The 21,641-nt window shown below is 39.5% G+C and overlaps 1 protein-coding gene across 1 annotated transcript in view; it reads left to right on the forward strand.

Moving 5' to 3' along the window:
* LOC109927343 (teneurin-1-like) overlaps nucleotides 1–21,641 on the forward strand; it is a 141,338-nt gene that overhangs the window by 49,231 nt on the left and 70,466 nt on the right. The window contains exons 12-13 of the mRNA XM_048605297.1: nucleotides 7,513–7,745; nucleotides 17,652–17,806. Of these exons, the coding sequence (XP_048461254.1) occupies nucleotides 7,513–7,745; nucleotides 17,652–17,806 (388 nt within the window). The remainder of the gene's footprint in view (nucleotides 1–7,512; nucleotides 7,746–17,651; nucleotides 17,807–21,641) is intronic.

Consider the following 21,641-nt stretch of genomic DNA (forward strand, 5'->3'; position numbering starts at 1 on the left):
TCTCATCCAAAACTTAGCCAGATGAACCAAGTAGGAAAAGCAACCAAAAAACGGAGACAGGACTAATAGAAGAATGTGATGGGGGCTCAGATAGTCTGTGATCATGGGAACGAAATGGGGGGTGGGTTTGGGAGGGGGGCAGTGAGAGGGTGCACTGAATCAGAAATTAGTTGAGTTGGAGATTATGGCACTGTTGGTGGGATGGTAGATAGTCAGAGACAATCGTCGTTTTAAGGACCTTCAGTTAATCATGGAATATGTAAAGAGATTTGTTTGTGGGGCATGGAAAAAATGTCTACTTCCTCTTGGAAATGGCAAGGTTATGATGCTGTCACTGAACACATAATCCAGAGGCTCAGGCTAATGCTTTGAGGACAGTGCTCAAATCCCATGGTAGTAGTTGATCGAATTTAAATTTATTTAATAATATTTGGAATTAATACTAGTCTCAGGAATGGTGACCAAGGAATTATCATTGATTGGCATTTAAAAAATCCGGTTCGCAAATGTCCTACAAGGAAGGAAATTTTCTGTCATTATCTGTTCTGACATACATGTCTCACAATATCTGCCCTCTGTAATGACTTGTCAAACCACTCTGTTAAATTGTAATTAGGATCACAAATTATGTCCTTCACAGAGATGCACATGGCCATGAAAGGATTTTAAAACCAGACATTTTTCTCTTCATTTTACCTGTTGGAATTCCAACGTAAACACTTCTTCTTAAATTCAAGCCATGCAGTCCCTTTAAAAGATTTTACTAACCAACCTCCTTCTGACAAAATATTGGTCCAGAATGAATCACTTTCTGTTAGAACCAGAGATGGGTGAGTTGGAGTACTATTTTAAGATTTTAAAGACTTTATGTATTTTACCTTCCCTGACCCCATCTGTGCTTGAGGATTAAAATTCCACTCCTTGCCCCCTTTTGTCTGTGAAAAGAAATCCCCTACATGATCACAATTCAAAAGCAACTAGATACTTTAATAATAAATTGAAAAGCATAACCTTCACTTACGGAGCATTGAAGGATCAAAATTGTAATAATGCATCTGGTTGACTTTTATAGATCTATTAAACAATAATATGAGCTATGTATGTCACAAAGATACTTAAAGATTCATGTAAAATATTGTGTTGCATATTCGTGAAGTGACTAATATATGTTATTTACAGAATACATATAAAATATGACTGAGTGCATCTTTAATCATTAAGGCAAGCTCTAACACCGTATGAGTTGTGTTTGAAACTGAATACTCCACTTCAACAAGTGTGCGTGCAAAATGATGCAGTTCACAAAACAGACTGGACTCAATTCATTTAATCTGATTTTTATGTAGATGAGAAAGAGATGTATCTTAAATAGATCTTTGCAGATTGCAGAGGTATGCTTTTAGGGTGCAAAGAGAAGCAATAGTTGGAGATACTCTCTCTCCAATCAGCTACATGTGTGAAAGCAAGTAATAGTAATCCCACTGAGCTGGACAACAGATTAATGGTATTAAAGGAGAAATTTCCACTCATGATCACCTGACTCAACCTGACTGTCATGAGGTGATTAGCTGCGTCGTTCCAGGCTGGAGTGTCTTGGGTCAATCAAGGAGTTGTTCGCTAACACTGTTTCATGTGTTACTATCTCGGAGAGACTCCACTGGCTCAGGATGAAAGTACTATGGCAGTTCCCTAGAAGTCTTGTACATACATGAATTATGATCCTTTGGCACTGACAGCTTTAAAAGTTGATAAAGATTCCGAGGTGATCTGAGGGAAACTCCATTGCCTTTTGTGCAGCCCAAGCCTTACTGGACCAATAGTAAGCCAGCCAGAGTGACAAAGTCAAGCAAGCAACCACTCTCACCAGCCTCATCAATAGAGCAGTGAACTGAATTGCTAAGCCTGAGAAACATAGCATCATCTACCTGTGAATTGCAGTTGTGAGCAAGCAGATTGCGATAAAGAGTCACGGTTAGTGTGTGGCCACCTGGTCTATTTGGCAGGAAGCATATTTTTCCAGGTGGCTGCAAATATCACAGGCCATTTGTGAAACTCTGAGCCTCCTAAACTCCTGGTGCTCAGTAATAACCAGAAAACATATCCCCTTTCTGCAAACCCTTCTTTGGAATAATACCTCCCATGAACTGGAGATTCATACATATCTCCTCTATCCTGTGAAGTGGTAAATGGTTGAGGTGAAGACTACTGACGCTGCCCCCATTAATTTTGTTGTTAGCCCCTCTGAAGGACAAAGTAAACTTGTTAAGCAGCTCCTAAAGTGATCTGAAAGTTGAAGCTGAGAAATGTAGATCAAAGCGAATAAACTCCAAAGTAGTAGAAATCACCTACAAGATAAGTCCAAGAAGCCAAAGCCTTTTATCGAGGCTAAAATAATAAGTGAGAGGCTGGGAGTTGTGTGGTGAGAAATTTAGCTCTTGACTTCTCACAGACTGTCGATCATCTACAAGGCACAAATCAGGAGTGAGATGGAATTCTCCCTACCTGTCTGGATTAGTGCAGCTCCAACAATACTCAAGAAGCACAATATGATCCATTTGATTGGCACCTGATCCAGCACCATATGCATCCATTCCCTCCACCACCAATCACAGTGGTAGCAATGTATACCATCTACAAGCCACAGAGTGATTAGCAATTCTCCACAGCTCCTTCAACACCTCTAGAAGGACAGCAGCAACAGATGCATGAAACACCAAACCTGCAAGTTCCCATCTAAATCACTCACCATCCTGACGTCGAACTATATCTCTGTTCTATCATTGTCGCTGTGTCAAAATCCTGGGACTCACTCGCTAATAGCATTGTGTGTGCACCTACACCAAAGGACTGTGGGTGTTCATGGAGGAAGAATACCATGTCCTCAAGGACAATTGGGAATGGGCAATAAATGTTGGCCTAATAAGCAACACCCACATCCAGCGAATGAAATAAAAATAGAATCAAGTGTGAAATCTCAAATCTAAATCTCCCAAAATCTAACCCAACTAACCCACAAAATTGACTTGACTAGCCCCGAACTGACAACTGCTCAACAACCCACCTGCCACCTACTTCATCCCTTTGCTACCCTACCCAAGTGTCACACTACCACCTCAATTGCCTACTACCCCACCCAACATTCAGTATCACTGTCAGCAGTTCTCGTGCTAATTGGAGGGGTTTGACCCATTACAACAGATGAAGTATCCTGAATGAAGCAGGATTCTACAACTGAGAGTTACAATTCAACCTTTAAAATAAAGTTACATAGCATGGTGTAAAGGTATTTAAAATGAAGCATCTAGTTTCCACACTTCAAACTCTCGCAAACAACAGATAAATGACCACATAATCTATTTTTGTTAGTTGTTTGTTTAAGGTTAAATATTGGCCAGAGCACTAAGCAAATCTGTTTCAATGACTATGACATGATTGGTTGAGAGGACCTTGGTTTAATGCCCCAGCTGAAATATGACACTTTGAGAGAGTGGCACTCCAGTTATATTGTGTTGAAGTGTCAGCATGATTTGAACAAAGAATAAAGAACAGTACAGCACAGGAACAGGCCCTTCAGCCCACCAAGTCTGTGCTGACACATGAAATCTGTCTGAACTAAGAACCTTTTCCCTCCACATACTCTAATTACAGGCTCTAATCTCCGGACAAGGGTTTGAACACATGACCCTTTTGATTTGGAGACTAGTACTGAGCCAAGCAGCAGATTAGGTATGAATGGATACATTCCACAGTTCCTCTTGGCATGTGCACAACAGCAATGTCGCTATGAGTCGAATTAATCAAGTCCTGAACATGGGAAAGGTTACAATTCGAATCAGGCCAGATGACTGCTGAAGGGTGCACAGTTGAGACACATACATAGAAAAACTGAATTTTATGATTTTTGTTTGGCTAATTTTGAGTCACGTCAAGTTTGTTCAGGGATTCTTGCCAAAATACTGCCTGGGTTTCTTTGCCCTATCTTACCAAAATTGCTACTCTGCCTCCATGGCAATTTTCACACTCAACTTCTGCCCCATGTTACCATGCTCCATTTCTGGATGAACTCAGCCAATATCCACCAAAATACCAGCATCCCTTGCTTCTACCTTTGGAAGACCACTGCACACACTACAAGCTGCCATGTCTACTTCTGACCACTGTGAGCAGAGAGAGTTGAAAAGGAGAGGTTGGCACCACTTTTCTGCCACAGGGACCTGAAGGTCCTGGTCGATAGGTTGCCTCAGTTGAGAGAAGTCCTCCTTCTGGAGGACCAGCAGAGGACGCTACTCCCCTAGGCAGCTGTGGGACTGGCTGCAGAGAAGAAAGAAGGTCAATGACCGCCTCTGATTGCCAGGGTAAGTGCACACCCTGCCCTCTGCTACCGCACACTCACACTACCCCTGCACTGCACCCACAACCCACCTAGGCTTATGCTCTGACACCCTTTATTGGATGCACCATTTTTCCTCACTTGCTCTTATTGCCTTCCATTCCCCCACATCACTAATCCTGCATGCCTTCCATTTTGCCGTCTCACTCCTGCAGAACAACTAAACACCTTTTCTCAGAGATAGCAAGAGCTGCAGATGCTGGAGTTAGAGATAACACAGTGTGGAGCTGGAGGGACACAGCCAGCCAGGCAGCATCAGAGGAACAGGAAAACTGACGTTTTGGGTCGGGGCCCATTTCTGAAGGTGGGTCCCGACCCGAAATGTCAACCTGCCTGTTCCTCTGATGCTGCCTGGCCTGCTGTGCTCCTCCAGCTCCACAATGTGTTAAACACCTTTCCTCCACATGCAACAGCATGAACAGGCATACCACCCACTTGCATATTACTGATTTGCCTCCTTTCTGTCATTGGAGGAGGAGACATCCCATAACAAGCCAAAGTTTTGTTGAACCCTCTGGCATCACTTCATGAACACGACTGATGCACAGTGGATGGGTGTGTGCACTGAGTACCGAATACATCATGGTAAAGCAGGGGGAGTAATACACGGCATTAAGTCAGCCTCACACCTTAGGCACACTCTATTCAACATTCCCTACCATTCACGTGACTGTTTATGCAGGAATGTAGCTACCCTTGAACTCCCCAGCAGTCAGGGAGGTGCAATACACAGAGAGGGTCAATGCTGCAAATGGCCAGGAAGTTGGCATATCTGTACTGCAAGTAGTACATGAGTGTCCAGAACAATGTTATTCCCCTGTGAAAGCCCAATGGTGTATGGTTGCTGCGCCTATGGAAACAAAGGACTGACAATGATCTACTCCCTGGGCCATAGAGACAGGGATCCACTTATTAAGCCAGCCTGAGTAGACTCCTGATCATGGCAAAAACCCTGGACCAGAATGGAGGCCACATTAACTAACTCTGCAGGGCCACCCTGACTTATGTGTACAATCATGGACTTCACTGAGGACAATATCCCTAAGACTTTCAGACATGGCCAACTGTTTGCTGCAGATAGTATGTGTTTGGTGCTCATGCTGCTGGTACAGGTTTGACACTGACAAGGCACATTGCTGTATAGTAAGATGTACAAGCCCTTGATTGAGGAATACTGATTAACACAGCCACTTGCCTGGTTGTGAGATTTGGCCAATTGGCACTGATAGGCAGCCTGGCCAAAGCCATGAGCTGGGTGCCTGTACGGTAACTATAGTGAAACAGCCATGCACTGCTACTTGTCAGGTATGGTAAAATTGGAAAGAGAATATTAATGAGGTGAGTTGGGTCATCACCAAGGAGCTTAGCAAGCTTTACTCACTTTAGTTGGAAACTTGCTGCCACCTGGTAAGAAATTCGCTAGGCCACTTGAGAAAAATGTCAAAGATGGAGTGAAATGATCTCAACATTGAGATGAGCATTGCTGCACATCTCACTATAGTCCACATTGCCCATACTGCAACAGTGTATGAAAGGCAGTTAAATCCTGCTAAGCAGTGATGCAGACTGCAGTGCTAGAAGGAGTCTGTGGCATAAATACAGGCCAATGCCATCCTTCACTGCTATTGGTAATACAATGCAAACAGTTAACTGTTCTTGAAATTCTTCAAGGATCACTAGCACACCTCAACAGCAATCATCCTGCAATGCACAGAAAAACAACTGTCATAGTAAATTTTATTCTCTTTTTATGCATAAACTCGGGGAAAATTAATTTGTATTATGCACACATATACAACTCCATCTGCTTATCTCTGTATTAAAATATCTGTACTTCTATGAGTAGCTACACAGTTTTGTTCCAATTTAAAATATGCCAATGTAGTTTGAGTACTGTTGTTGAGTTCATACACTGACACAATCCAGTTAGGATGATTTACTTTAGTGAATGCTGGTTTTTACATCAAGCATAAAGATCATGGTAAACAAGGTGACAATCATTAATGTTTGTCTGTAAGAGATTTTCTTGTTCTTTCATGTGACAAAGTGACAGATTTCTTGTAGGGCAAGATGCATAGCTTCCATCAGGCAGACAGCTTGATGCCAGCTGAAAAGCTAGCAAAATTTATTAAAAGTACAGCTGGTGGAGCAAGTGCTTGTGCCCAGTGGGACACAAAGCAGACACCACATCAGTGTTTAACCAACCAAATTCAGTCTTGCTATCTGTCAAGCATTTAAGGAGAAGGACGCATAAATTGCCACTTGTGTCATTCAGCAACAAGGCTGGTCGCAGTTGTTCGTCATTCGTTGGCAGCAAAAATGGCACAGAATTGGTGTTTCATCAGTGGCATCAGCTGCTGGCTGATAGGTTTTGAAAGATTTTTCAGAGAGTCTCTGAACAGGCAACAGCGACATGGCAGATGGTCAACCACACACAAGGGCATTGTGCACGAGACATAGAACCTTTCGACTATTATATTATAGGACCACAGCTCATAGCTTCACATGTGCGCTAAAATTTCTGTATGAGCTCACTTTAACGCTATAATTTACAAAGATAATAAAGAATCGTTTCTGTGCTGACACCCTAACGTGAGGTAGTGAAATAAATGAATTAGTCATGTCTAATTTGTTAGTCAGTTCATTTCTTTATTCAAGTGGTTCATGTTGCTTGTCCTGTTTCCAAAGAGGAAATTTTTATTCAAACCATGAAAACTTCCCAGAATGGTTTATGTGTTATTATATTGCAAAGGTTATACATTATTTAGTAAGAGTGGAAAAGAGAAGTTAATGTACCCCATGGTCACATTCACAAGTTCTAGGTTTGGTTATCATGGCAGTCTTTTTATTTTTTGAAGGATGTGTCTAAAATGTATTTCTGGTAAATGTAATGATAGTGGACAAGTCACATTGACTTAAAGAACAGTACAAATTGAAAATCTCAAAGATATCAATGCAGTGATGTTAGAACGCAGCTGCCTCTTAACATTGCCGGATTTAACAATGAAATTTGCAAACTTTTTAACCTCTTGTCTACTTTTTTAATATGATACAGATCTACAAAGCACATGGAAATAGAAGGTAATTCTCTAATTTTTGACATGCTTTACTTTTTGATTCAGCCACAGTCCTGCTCACAAGTATTACCTAGCCGTGGACCCTGTTTCCGGATTGCTTTACCTGTCGGATACCAGCAGCAGGAAAGTGTACAGAGTGAAATCACTTATTCAAACTAAGGACATCCTAAGGAATTCTCTGGTCGTGGCTGGAACCGGAGATCAATGTCTCCCATTTGATCAGAATCATTGTGGAGATGGGGGCAAAGCATTTGAAGCCTCTCTCACCAGTCCCAGAGGTAAAGCATATTCTCAGTTCAGCATCCTTCTATTAGCATCCTTCCATTGGTAAAATGATAGACATGCACAAACTTATTGAGCATGAGAGAGTTTTCTATCGTGCACATCTGTTGGTGAGTGAAGAGGCCAATACCTGAGTGACAAGTTCTTCCACAAAGTACTGCATTTATGGTGAATATCAGGTGTCATTGTGGGTTGCTGTTTTTGGTATTGCCATCTGTTGTCAAGCTGCTATAGCCCGCCAATTGTCTTGGTGGTTCATGCTCACTCACAGATGAAGTTGCCATTTTCCTTTGTCATCAGCTTGCCCTTAAATCCAATGTTTAGGGTCTTACGGTCATGCTCGCAATTGTCCTGGAACCGGAGCCCTGGGCATCCTTCTGGTTTTCTGGCTCTGGCTACCTTACCATACAAGAAATCCTTGGAAATTTAACCTCTACTATCAGAAATACGTAAGGATATTTTGCTCACCAGTCTGGAAACATGATCTACAGCAAAGTATTCAGAAAATAAGCTGCGCAAAATAATCACGTACTAAATATTCAGGAACAGGTTGCACAAGAAGTAATTTGTAGTACAGTGCAGAATTGATCTATATCACGTGCATAGAGTATGTCTCCAAATAAAAACATTTTATAAACACAATCTAGAAATTCCATTATGTGATGTTAGCACATGAGTGAACATGTTTTATATGAAATTCAGTTATTTTAATGAAGGTACTTACTTATTTGACAGGGATGAGTTTCTTTGTGACAAGACTAGATTGCAGAAAGTTGATCCAAATGCATTTTGCATCCATACAGTTTTGGAGAAAATACGGGTGAATTGCTTCAGAGCACATCATCTTCATAACACTGGCGGGAGGCTTGATTAGTTTTCATGACCATTGATGAAGTGAGTTGCCAGAATCGCCCAAAGGCAACTCACCATTCAGGAGAGCAGGAAGTTTTTTGATCAATCATTAATCATGTACTTGCAGCAACAGATTTCAGTAACATTTCTGTAACTCTAACAGTGTCAAGTAATAATGTAAAGGTTGAAGACTCAGAAAGGACAAGAGAATATAGAATAAAAGGAATGCTTCCAGCCTAGGGTTCGTCGGTGTGGTAGGTAACTAGAAGTAGCAATGATTTAGAATCATAGATTCCCCACAGCGCGGAAGCAGGCCATTCAGCCCATTGAGTCCACACTACTCCTCTGAAGAACATCCCAGATCCAACCTCTATCCTGTCCCTATCACCCTGCATTTCCAGTTCTGAGGAAGAGTCACTCGACTCAAATATTAATTTTGATTTCTCTCCACATATGTTGCCAGACCTGTTGAGCTTTTCCAGCAATTTCTATTTTTGTCTCTGATTTGCAGCATCCTCAGTTCTTTTGGTTTTTGACCTTACCTTTCCCATGGCTAACCCACCTAGCCTGCACATCCCTGAACACTATGGGCAATTTAGCTTGGACAATCCACCAGATCTGCACATCTTTGGACTGTGAGAGGAAACCGGAGCACCCAAAGGAAACCCACACAGACATGAGGAGAATGCACAAACTCCACACAGACAGTAGTCTGAGGCTGGAATCAAACTTTGGTCCCTAGTGCTGTGAGATAACTACTGATCCACCGTGCTGCCCTAGGCAGAAATTTTAGGCAGATTTATGGCAGAAACAACACTGAGACAATATCATTTCACCCCAATTCCCAGCCGAATATATATTCAACTCACAATATGATATGAATGTTATTTTTTTTCAATCTTTAAAAAAAAATAAACGAAACAATTTTAAAAATGTATTTACTAAAATAAAATATTTAACAACAACAATATAGTTCCTTTAAATGCAATAATAACGGTCCAAAAAATTTCATAGGAGTGTTATCAAACAAAATTTGAGACTATGTCATATGAAGAGAAATGAGGACAGAAGATCCAGAGGTCTGGTCAAAGAAGTAGGTTTTAAGAGCTATTTATATGAAGACTGTGGGATAGAGAGACAAAGGGGTGTAGGGAGATGAATTGCTGGTCTCAGAGCCTAGATAACTGAAGACGTGCCGACTAATGGCCATGCTTAATGTCAGGGCACATATAATAAAATTTGTCATCATTTGATCAGCATTAATGAAACTAACGACTTTCTTCTTTCTTCCAACGTATATTCAATTAACCTAAATGGCATTTTTCTCTTTCTGTCTGGTTATCTTCTCACTTTCCATTTGCTTGATTTTGTTCATTAACATCCCTAGCCACATCAATCCTGAACTTTGACTGCTAACTCACTTAATGGTCAGGACTGACTGATTGATTAGTCTTAAACGAAAACCCTGGCTCTGCAGTGGATTCTGTGTTTCAGAAAGATTTTGTTTCTTTGTGACATTTCCTTTCAATTCAGGCTTTCACCATGGATCTTAGGAGGAACTTGAAATACAGGGCATTTATCATGGTCTTCCTAGACTTGTCTTTCAAGCAAATGATATAAACTGACAGAGTCTTTCAAGAATCTTCATCAGATATATCATTACACTTGTCTCTTTCCAATAACTTCAAACGCTTCCTTCTCCCTATTTTCTTGTTTTTTTAACCATGATCTTATGATCAGTACTGTACTCTCTAAGTTTCATACCTCATGTACCATGACTCATCTTCACTTTGTCTTGTTTTTCTTTTCCTTTGCTATTGTTGCAAGTTTCATCAAACTTAATTTTGTCCAATGACTGTGTTTAAATATTAACCCATAAGGTGTGCAACCTATTGTAGACTGTTCTATGAGAAAATATAAAATTGTCAACCCTATGTTAACAGAAAACATGGGAGTTGCTACCCAGCTTATCATCTGGGAAATAATGCTGCGAAGATCTATTCATAATCTGTAACCTGTTCTTGCAGCACCATTTAATGTTCGGTAAAATCATGATACTAGAGAGTGTTTCATTCCATTTTTACTCTAGAAATAGTTTAGATTGTTCTCCGGTATACTGTGAACCACTATCTGACACATAAAACTCTGGCTACCCTCAAATTACAAACCAAGTTCTAAAAACCTCAATAATTTTGCCACTTTTGCTATTCAACATAGATTCAACAATTATCCACCTGTAATAGCTAAATCAACTTTTCCTTCTACTTCAAAAGCAATCAGCTTGTGCTCGTTCCCATAGTTTTCTTATTTTTGACCATGGAATGAAAGGCACCTTAGTTGGACCATTTGTCATCCTGAGTCACATCAAACTTACATGCATCTGGGGACTTCCAGGCTCCTGAACTAGTTTTAGATCTAAAGCAACTTTGAGTGGTGCTTAACCACTGTGGCATTTTCCCAGATGACCACTTGTAGTACCTTGTGACCTTTAAGCTTTACAATCCTGTGTAGATGCAGTTATTAGAACATCTTCAATCTCTTTTGAGATTTCTGGCTATGACACTGCTGACTGAACTCTGATTGGACAATTGGCAATGCTAAAGTGTCCCTGACATATTCTTTCCAATGTATCTTTGCAAAAGGAAGCTTGAGTGAATACTCCTTTGCCAAACACTGTTGAATAAGACATGAGTATGAAATTCTGATGGTTCCCAATCTATGCGTTCTGGCCGAACCCGCCAAATTTTTGGTCTGACCATCCTTCAACACAATATTGGAAACTGGCAGCACAGTTGTGGTAACTTCTTTGTTTTTGTTGGATTTATTCCAGGAAGTCCAATGAAATCTTCTACCACTTACCCTTGAGCAGTTGATTGCCAATGGTTTGTTTCTGGACCAGTGGTTTGATAATTGTTTTCTCTGTTGCTGTCTGGAAGTTAGTCGAACTCCTACTATTCTCCACATAAAAACTTGATGTTCTGCCATGAGTTCAGACTCAAATGTGAAGCTAGTTGTGTGAATAAGTTATACATTCTTAACTTACTTATGCATGTTCAGTTGCAGTGTAACTTGTAGTGGGGACGTATAGATGTTTAATGGTTATCATGTCAATGATACCACCTAAGTTACTGACTCTTGGACTGTGAACATGGCTGCTGTGGCCTAAGTCCTACTGAAATGTTTATATCTGCACATATATCAGTGGATCTCCTGTGATATTGCTTGTCAAAAAATTGAGCATGCACTTTTATAAGAACATATAGTTACTGCATAAGTAGGAAATGCCTTTTTTTTGCAACTGTACAGAAGCTATGGAAAGTGTCAAAATATCAAAGTTTTGTTCGTATTTGTTTCTGTACAAGGACTGTACAGAACTGATCTAGAACACTTTGTAATGGTATTTTAATCATAAAAATCATTTCTATTTTTGAAATTTAAAAAGTCTGGAGAGAGTGGCCTGTAGCCATTGCCACAGTGAAGCCGTCTGGAAAGAGTCACCCACAGTAGAGGTGGCTTGGTGGCTCAGTAGTTAGCACTGCTGCCTCACAGTGCCAGGGACCCGGGTTCAGTTCCACCCCCAGGTGACTTTCTGTGTGGAGTTTGCACATTCTCCCCACGTTTGCGTGGGTTTCCTCTGGGTGCTTCAGTTTCCTCCCACAGTCCAAAGATTGGCCATGCTAAATTGCCCGTAGTGTTCAGGGATGTGTGGGTTATAAAGGGATAGGTCTGGGTGGGATGTCTCAAGGGTCATTGTGGACTTGTTGGGCCAAAGGGCCTGTTTCCACACTGTAGGGATTCTAAATCCATTGGACCTCCACTATTGGCTTAAGAAAATAACTCCCTGTATTTATCTCTCTTTAGTATTTCCATGCACTCATTAGCTTATTGTTTTACTGAAAAGCTTGCTGTGATTTTTCTTGTTCATTAGGAATCCTTTAAAAGTGTTTCGTAGGTTGTTTTCTGAGGTTAGCCCACACCCACAATGGCAAAAGAATTTCTTTAATTCCAGAATGTAAGTTGCTACCATCTCACTTGGTAACTCCTTCCTGTAACTGATAATAATTTGCAGTGCAATTTCATTTTTAGTCATGCCATGAGTCCGGAATCTATTAATTTCAGCATATTCTAGAGCACTAGGGTCTCTGGAACAATGTTGGTTAGACACTATATCAAAAACCATCTGGCCCCATCATGGTGAGGAAAGCATTGACTTTACCCTTATCTTCTATTTTATGCAGCCAAATGTGAAACCTTCATTTGTAATTACACCAGTTCACCTTGTGAAAGTTGAAGTTTTCCACTTGTCACAAATATGTCTTTTGTGGCATTTTGTTTTATTCACTTACAAAACATGCTGAATCTCTCAGTTGTACGTGAGTATGATGTGTACAAAGAGCAACTTTCAAAATGCTCAAACTTCCTCAAATCAGATTTTGGAGTTTCAAAAAAGACTGTCAAATTGTTCTTCAGTCCTAATTACCCAAATTAAAATTTAAAACTAATTCTACTATCGCCTTGTCACCATCTTTCTGTTGTCTAATGTACTGAGAAAACACCCACTATATACACTCACAGCAGGTAGGCATTATTGCACTAATTTTATTAACATGTCTCCCAACAGAAACAGAGGGGGCAGCAGAAAGGCAGCTGTACAATTACTTTTCTGATGAAGGGTCTAGGCCCGAAACGTCAGCCTCTCTGCTCCTATGATGCTGCTTGGCCTGCTGTGTTCATCCAGCCCTGCACCTTGTTGTCTCGGATTCTCCAGCATCTGCAGTTCCTACTATCTCTGTACAATGTATACTACATTTATAGAAATGGGATAGTGTATTACCCACATTAACAATTTTTTTAATGATTCGATGTAACATTCATCCGTCCAAGAGATAACATAGATGTTCTGTCATTGATTTTAAATAGGCTGGTGCCTTAGGTAATATACAGAGAAATGTTATAATGGCTTTTGAATTGTTTATCCAGTCACATCACCAGAACTAATCACCAAGCCCATATCCTTTGTAAATTAATGTTTAAAAGCACACTATGCAAAATTATTACCTCAAATAAAAGTAAGTATATACAGCAAAGCCAACTTGGTTGGGGGAACAATAGCCTAGAAATTGGATCATGCTGTGTCCATTTTAAAAGCATGTACGCTTTTGAATTACAAATCTTCATTTCAGTCTTCTTGAGCTGAGTCCAAATTCACGTTAAAATACAATTGATTTATATACATTTATTTCACACAAGTCTCTTGATTAAAATCTCATACAGCATTTTTAAGAGTGATTCTCATGTAATTTTATATTTCTGAGCTGTGGTATACATGACAGAATGGCCCTAATGATGTAGGTGCAGCTGACTGAACCTTCAATCATCCTGCTTTCAGCTTTTGAACTTGCTAAATTATGCTTTTTTGATCCAGAGAGTGCAAGTGGATGATTAGACAGACCCTTGACAATTCAGTCTATGTTCGTTTTATAAAAGCAAAATCAACGTGAATGCTGGAAAGCAGAAACAGACACAGAGAATGCTTGAGGAACTCCGGTAGCATCTGTGAATAATGAATCAGAGCTGAAACAGTCATATTGGACTTGAAAGGTTAACTCCAGTTCTTTCTCACAGATGCTACCAGACCAACTGTATGTTCATGTTATGTTTCTTTGGGATACTGGCGTCTACTTGTACGTTTTAACACATTCTCCTCATTTCTTCTAACATTCTGTGAAATTCCTCTGCCATCAATGGCTTGGTTAAAACAGTAGAGGTACAAATCTCATATGCCTGCATCATTACATTCATCATTAATATTCTGCTGTATAGGTTCACCTTTTAATGTGTGAAAAGAAGAATTAAATTGGAATTCATCCAATGCACTTTGATTCATTTGCTTAATCTGTTCTTTGAACATCAACATGGCTGCTTGAGGAGAGTCATTATTCAAAGTGCAATCCTGGAGTTCTCTGACCATTGACCATTCAGTTTGTTTCAGGCTCAGTGCTAACTGATTGTGGAACAGAACATTGTGTTCTTGCTTACTGTAGCGAGGACTCTCCTTCCTGATATTTAAAATACAGCAAATCAAATACATATACACAGTTTGATAATTAACACATGAAAATGAATAGTTTACACTGTGAATTTGCAATTATTTGGATTATAAAACAAGTTGCTCATTGTACTAGCAATAAAAACATCAGCGGAAATCCATTCGTATTTCTCTACCTGATACTTACAGTAAAGCAAACAATGCCTTTCTAATTTTAAGTCAAGCAGTGAGGTTTCCAGCTGTTGCATTCAGGTAAATTCGCAGTCATACTCCTATTCTTATTATCCTAAGGCATAGGATGTTGATGACTGAATGGTAATGCTCAACATGAGAATTCCTTTTCTTTCTGGAAGAACATGTATCATAGATTATACAGGGTATTAGCCACATTATGCTTCCCAAGTGTTTGATTAACCCCATATAACTCGTTGCAGTCGTGAGTGATGCCCACTGCATTGTTAACCGGGAATACTCATTTTGCTGGCGAGATTTGATAAGTGAGATTATTTCCATCAGAATAAAATTCAGCTATCTTTATGATACAGTATTCCAATTTCTTGATATTGCCACTCAATCTATAATTATGCTTTTCATTTCCAATTTGTTTTTCAACTATTACCAATCAGATTATATGCTTTTCCACTCAGGAAAATCAAAAGTTAAGAACAAACACAACAACTGTGAAAGTCTTCAGAGGAGCTTGCTCTTGTGCTGCTGCTGTAATAATTGTTAGATATTGTTAGATGTTAATAATTGTTAGATAATAATTGTATTGTCAGATTGTTAGAGACTCCTCATTGAATGTTATTGCTGTCCTACTGGCCAGGATGATAACAAAGTCAATAACCATTTTTACGAGCATTGCTGAAGCAAAATTTCGATCAAATTGATGAAAAATATGTCATTCTACAAGAGTGGGATACTTGAAGTAAAGAGACTGGAGAAGAGGCACAGCTGAAAAGGCTAGTTGGGTGTTAGTGCTTAAAACGTTTAAATCAACCTGTGTAATGTTAGCGACAAATACATTAACAGAAATAGAATCAGAAAATGCTGGAAATAACGGTTCAGGCAGCCTCGGTTAGAAACAGTGTTAACAATTTGGGTCGTTGACTTTTTGTCTGAATTGGATGCTATGCGACCTATTAATTGTCTCTAGCATGTTCTGTTTGTATTTCAGTTTTCTTCAAACATTTGGGGGCAGCACTTTGGCACAGCAGTTAACTCAGTTGCCTCACAGGCCAGAGACCTGGGTTCAATTCCACCCTCGGATGACTGTCTGTGTGGAGTTTGCACATTCTCCCTGTGTCCGCATGGGTTTCCTCTGGGTACTCCAGTTTCCTCCCACAGTGCAAATATGTGCAGGTTAGGTGGATTCACCAAGATATATTGCCCTGCTGGGTGGATTAGCCTCGGCAAATGCAGGTTACGGTGACAGTGTGGGGGTCTAGCCTGGATGCTGTTCAGGGGTCAGTGCAGACCCAACAGGCCAGTTGACGTCTATCTGCACTGTCGGAATTCAATGAGGTAATGTTATATTGACCTTGAAACATTAACTCTGTTCCTTTCTCCATAGCTACTGCCAGATCTGCTGACTTTCTCCAGCATTTTCTGTGTTTGCTCAATTACCTGCTCTTTCCATCATCTTCTCTGCCACTTCTCAGGAGAGGGAAGTTCCAATCAGCATCTCAATTTAATGTCTCTTTGAGAATGTTTTATCCTGTACAGTGCAGTGCTCCCTCTGCACCACTTATACATGTCAGTTTAAATTATATGCTTTATCCCTGGAATGGAACATGATCCACAATTCCCTTATTTACATATGAGATTGATATCATTGAGAATGGCTGATGGAACCAGACAAATAGAATGCTGTGAAGAAAATGAAAAAAATAAGCTAATTATTTTGAATCTAAATGTGGTACATACAATCTCCAAATGTTTAAGGTTCAATATTGGCAATTACTCTTGATCTACTATGTATGTGACCAAGTGGTGTTGAAAAAGTAGGTTGGCTATTGAATAGTTTGTATTTTCATCAAAATACAGATTTAAAATTTCAGTTTCTGGAATAAAATAAACATAAAGTTCAGAAATAGATCAAGATGGAGGAAAACTATTGAGTGTTATGTCAAATTTGTCACGTATAGGTTTTATTAGGAGCAAAATACTTAAAAGCATTTTCTGCAAAAATTAAAGTAGGAAATGACTGTGAATGAGAGCAGTTGTCAGCATTGAAAATGCAGTTTTGTAACCTGTATTTGTACTTGCCTGCAATTAGGAATAATTCATGTTTATCCAAAACACACTTGTAGTATTGTACAGTGTGGATAATTAAATCTAATTATGGTTTGGAAATTGCCACTGTCTCTTGTGCAATGTTGATATGGACAGCAAGTTGGATAGCATATTTAATTAACTTGCAGCAATTTTACTAATTCTTCGTATTACTGCTACTTACACTTACCCTATCTCTAAGCTGTGCTGTTTTTGACATGGAAGTGTTTAATCGGAGCAGTTATAACTCTTGCTTACCCAGTGAGTATTTGGCAGTGTAGAGAAAGCTTCCCTTGGTTTAGAGATAACTGTAACCTGATTCTGAACTTTCCAAATTCAAAATGCATTCCAAAGGCTTGAATACAGATCTAGGCTGACACTGAAATGCAGTACTGTGGGAAATGCCCTGTCAGCTAGTTCTTACCTCTTAGACAGACACAAAAGCACGTTCAAGTTCCCCTGGTATGCTGACAACATTTGTTCCTCAACTAACCCAACACAAAGAAAGTGGCTATAGATCTACCTCATTGCTGTTTGTGGCATCTTGATGTGTGCAAATCAGCTGCCAATTTTCCTCCAATACTATATTGTGTGAGTATGTAATTAACTTTGAGGATCTTTTGGATGCCCTGCAATCTTGAATGGTATTATATAAATGAAGTTATTTATATCTTTTCCAACTACTTCAGTGTTTTTTTAATATCTTTGCACTGTCTTTTCCAAATAGGCATTGCCGTTGATAAGTATGGATTCATCTTCTTTGTGGATGGAACCACCATACGAAAGATTGATCAGGATAGTGTGATCACAACCATAATTGGCTCCAATGGCCTAACGTCAACACAACCTTTGAGCTGCGACTCAGTCATGGATATATCCCAGGTAATTATAGAGGCTTTTTTCCCAGGATGGAAAGGTCAACTACAGGGGGCACAGATTCAAGGTGAGAGGGGGAAAGTTTAGGGGAGAAGTGCAGGGAAAATTTTTCACACAGAGGGTAGTGGGTGCCTGGAACGCACTGTCAGTGGAGGTGATGGAAGCAGGCAGGTTAGCAATGTTTAGGACATATCTTGATAGACACATGAACAGGAGGTGAACAGAGGAATAGAAAAGGCATATGGGCAATAAGTAGCAGGTCTAAATAAGGATTAAAAATTGGTGCAGCCTTGGTGGACAAAAGAGCCTGTTGCTGGGTGTATTGTTCTCTGTTCTTGGTAAATTCTGAGGCATTGTACAAAATAGAGCAAGATCATAGACCTAGAATTGTCAGTCTGTAAACATTATGAGGTGCAATTAAGAAGGCCAAGTCTAACTTGAAATTGGGCCTCAGACATTATTAATGCTGTATGCCTGTGCTGTCAGCACCTGTGACACATTTACTTCATAAATTAAGGTCTGGTAGTCTCAATAGGGACAGCCAAAGGTAAGTCACAGAATGAGATAGGAAACAAGAACAGAAGATTCCTGAAATACTGATTGGAATTCTGGAATTATGGCCATGATTGGCCATATCTGTGGGGAAAGAAACAATGTTGACATTTCAGATCGATGATGTTTCATCAGAACTGCTGGAGATGGAACAAGTTTAAAGCAAGTACAGACACAGAGAAAGAGGGGATAGAGGACAAGAATAAACGGAAAGTTTTTATAAGATGGAAAACAGGAGAGATTACATGACAAAAGAAGTGATGATACAAGGCAAAAGGAAAGTGGTAATGGAACAAATGAAAAATGAAAGATATGGCCAGAAGAGGTAGAAGCGAGCAACAGCAGAAGACAGGAAGGTGCAGATGGCAGAATCATGATCAATGCGTAGTTTTGGGAGCAGTGATACTGCTCCTGGTTTCATTGAAAGATTACAAATAGATATTTCTCCAAAACTCAGAACTTACTGAAGAATTGTAATGTTTGCTCTAATCACCATTGTCCAATTTCTGAAAATGAATGTGAAAAAACCTTATAAGGTCACACAGATAAAAAGCATGGAAATAGACCCTTTAGTCCAACCAGTCCATGCCGAATATAAATCCCAAACTAGTACCCCCTGCCTGGTCCAATCCCATATCCCTCCTATTCATGTACTTATTGGAATGGCTTTTAAACGTTATAATCGTACTCACAACCATCACTTTCTCAGGCAGTTCATTCCACATGTGAACCACTGTCTGTGTAAAAAAAATTGCCCCTCATATCTTTTTTAAATATCTCTCCTCTCACCTTAAAAACTCTTGCCTTCATGTAAATATTTAAGATACATATTGCAAATGGCCACCAGCAGACTGCTGAAATTTCCCAATTTCCAGTCACATGTTATTTTTAGGTATCCATGAATGGAATACCAGAGGCTTCAAATTCCAGATCAAAAGCTTAGGCTAGAATTTTACAGCTGTGGGAAGATATGGAATGTTGAATTGGACACTGTACAAGTGGTGCTATTTCTGGTGGCTATCCTGTTGGACGATAACCTGGTGTCGTGTGATTTCTGACCTTATCCACACCTGCTGTGATTTTATCAGTGGTATGGAAGGCTTCAATGGCTTGCCTTGGGAAAATTTATCTCTTAAGTGGCTCCCCACATTGCCTCTAGGATATTGTGCACAGCAAGAGAGGCCAACACCTGGTGACCAGGATTCCAGATAAAATTTGGCAAACTTTGGTCCCCGGCTTGGTGGGGAGAAATGGTGCTCTTTGGGCATCCTATGTCCATGTCAACCCACCCCCATTTCCTCCTTGCCTCTTTTATGAGTTTTCCACTGACAGAGGGAACAAGTCTAAGCATTACACCATTATAAAACAGTTAAGGGATGCTAGTTTCATAGACTCTGAATTTTAAAAAATCTACCAAAATTTTTTAAAAACTTTAAACCCCCTGAAGTCATTGCTACTAGCTTAAATAACTACCATTTCTCATCTGTCAGCCTTTCTGAAGAAAATATGAACAGTAAAGCTATGTGCAATGTGTTAAGTGAAAACTGATGAATTAATCAAAAAACATTACCTTGATCCTTACTGTCCATCAAAATCGGAACCTATAACACTGAAGTGTGAGGTGAGAGTCGTACTGCTGTGTACAGTTAGAAATGTTAATGAGATTATGGTAAATTGCATAAAGAAGTTCCATATAGAGTAATGTGCAGCTATAGGAATAAATCATATTAGACAAGAGCAGGTCTCCTCAGGGCATAGTCAAAGAATGTATTGTAATCTTTGATATTTAGGTTTTCAATGTATTTTATGGTATTTTTATTTGTTTTAGTCTTGCTTTTTGGTTGCTTACAATCCAGTTAGCTTCCTTTCATTGCGCTGAAGTAAAAGTAGTGCAAAGGTTGTTGTGCACAGTTGTTTTATCAAGAAATTCAGCAGGAGCTTTGTCTGCTTTCTCTGTGTTGAGGAGAGTTAATTAACATTTTTTATCTGAGAGGAATTTCTTTAAAATGCGAACATGGCTACACCAGGGAAATAGTTAGGGAAGGAATTTTAATGCTGGTCAATGGTGTGAAACAGACAATGTGAAATAAGCTGCTACAAGTGTAGTGGGCAAAATAATGCAACATGCCCAACTTTTGTTTCCTTAAATTCACGAGAAGGAAAAATGGTTTGAGATATATAATAGACGGCAAATCCAATATCACCCATTTTTAAATAATCATTAATGGATAATTGTTTTAATTGTGAGCTTTTATTTTCTTTTTTATTGTTTTGTATTCTGTATTCAAAGTGTTACAAAACTGATACTTCCTATAAAACAGTGGAAAATTTTGCTAGTTGAATTAGTTAGAGGAAATCTCCAACCTGATTTCATCTTGCTGAGTATTCTTTTCTTTCTGTGAGTCATTTGTCTCTTTTTGCTGGGGTGTGATTCAACATGACACCTGTAGCTTGACAAACTCAATACAGCAACACACTCAAGAACTATCTAGAGTACATTATTTGGAGCAATCAAGTGCAGAGTGCTTAAGCATGGGTCACTAATGTCAGGAAGAAGGTTTCAGTCCCTGAGGTGTTATGGCCTGGAATATATTGCCCAAAATAATAATAGGACCGGCTTCAACAATAGCCTTCAAAGGGAATTAGATAAAAACTTTTTTCAGATTTTTTTAAAATCAGGGCAAAAGGGGAAAAGTGGACGACTGGGAAAAATTGGCTTGCCATTCCAAACAGCTGGTGGAAACACAATGGACCAAATTGCATTGTGTTGTATGGTTCTATCATTGCCTGGTTGAGATCAGCTAACTCAGCACAGCCTGCGATTGAAACTGGGGCTTTACTGGTCTATAGTGCTAGTATAAATTAATTTAACTGGTGCGTAATTTCACAATGCTGGTGATTAAATGTAACTTTTCATGTGTCAAGTATATGCTGAAATCTATCATCTTTGAGTGATGTATTATTGGCTTTCGAACTGTAGCCAGAAAAACCAGAAGCACTAAGTGAATTCACTTATGTTAAAGTGACTTGAATTACAAACATCTTTTGGCAGGCTACCAACCACAATGAATGCATAATCTTACTAGCCACGAGAGAAAACAGTGAATAGCTACTAGAGGGGCAGGTGTCAAGTTGAATATGGGAAGGAATTGATTTTTCTAACACTTGCATTGATTTGTAGTAATTCTCCTGTTTAGGATCCAAAAAAGCTTTTTGATGAGGATAACTGTCTTCAAAATCTTCAAATTGGCCAAGTCTATAACGCTTGATTGAAAATTCAATACTTTGT

The sequence above is a fragment of the Rhincodon typus genome, chromosome 14 (assembly GCF_021869965.1).
Source record: "Rhincodon typus isolate 14 chromosome 14, sRhiTyp1.1, whole genome shotgun sequence".
In the NCBI taxonomy this organism is placed as follows: domain Eukaryota; kingdom Metazoa; phylum Chordata; class Chondrichthyes; order Orectolobiformes; family Rhincodontidae; genus Rhincodon; species Rhincodon typus.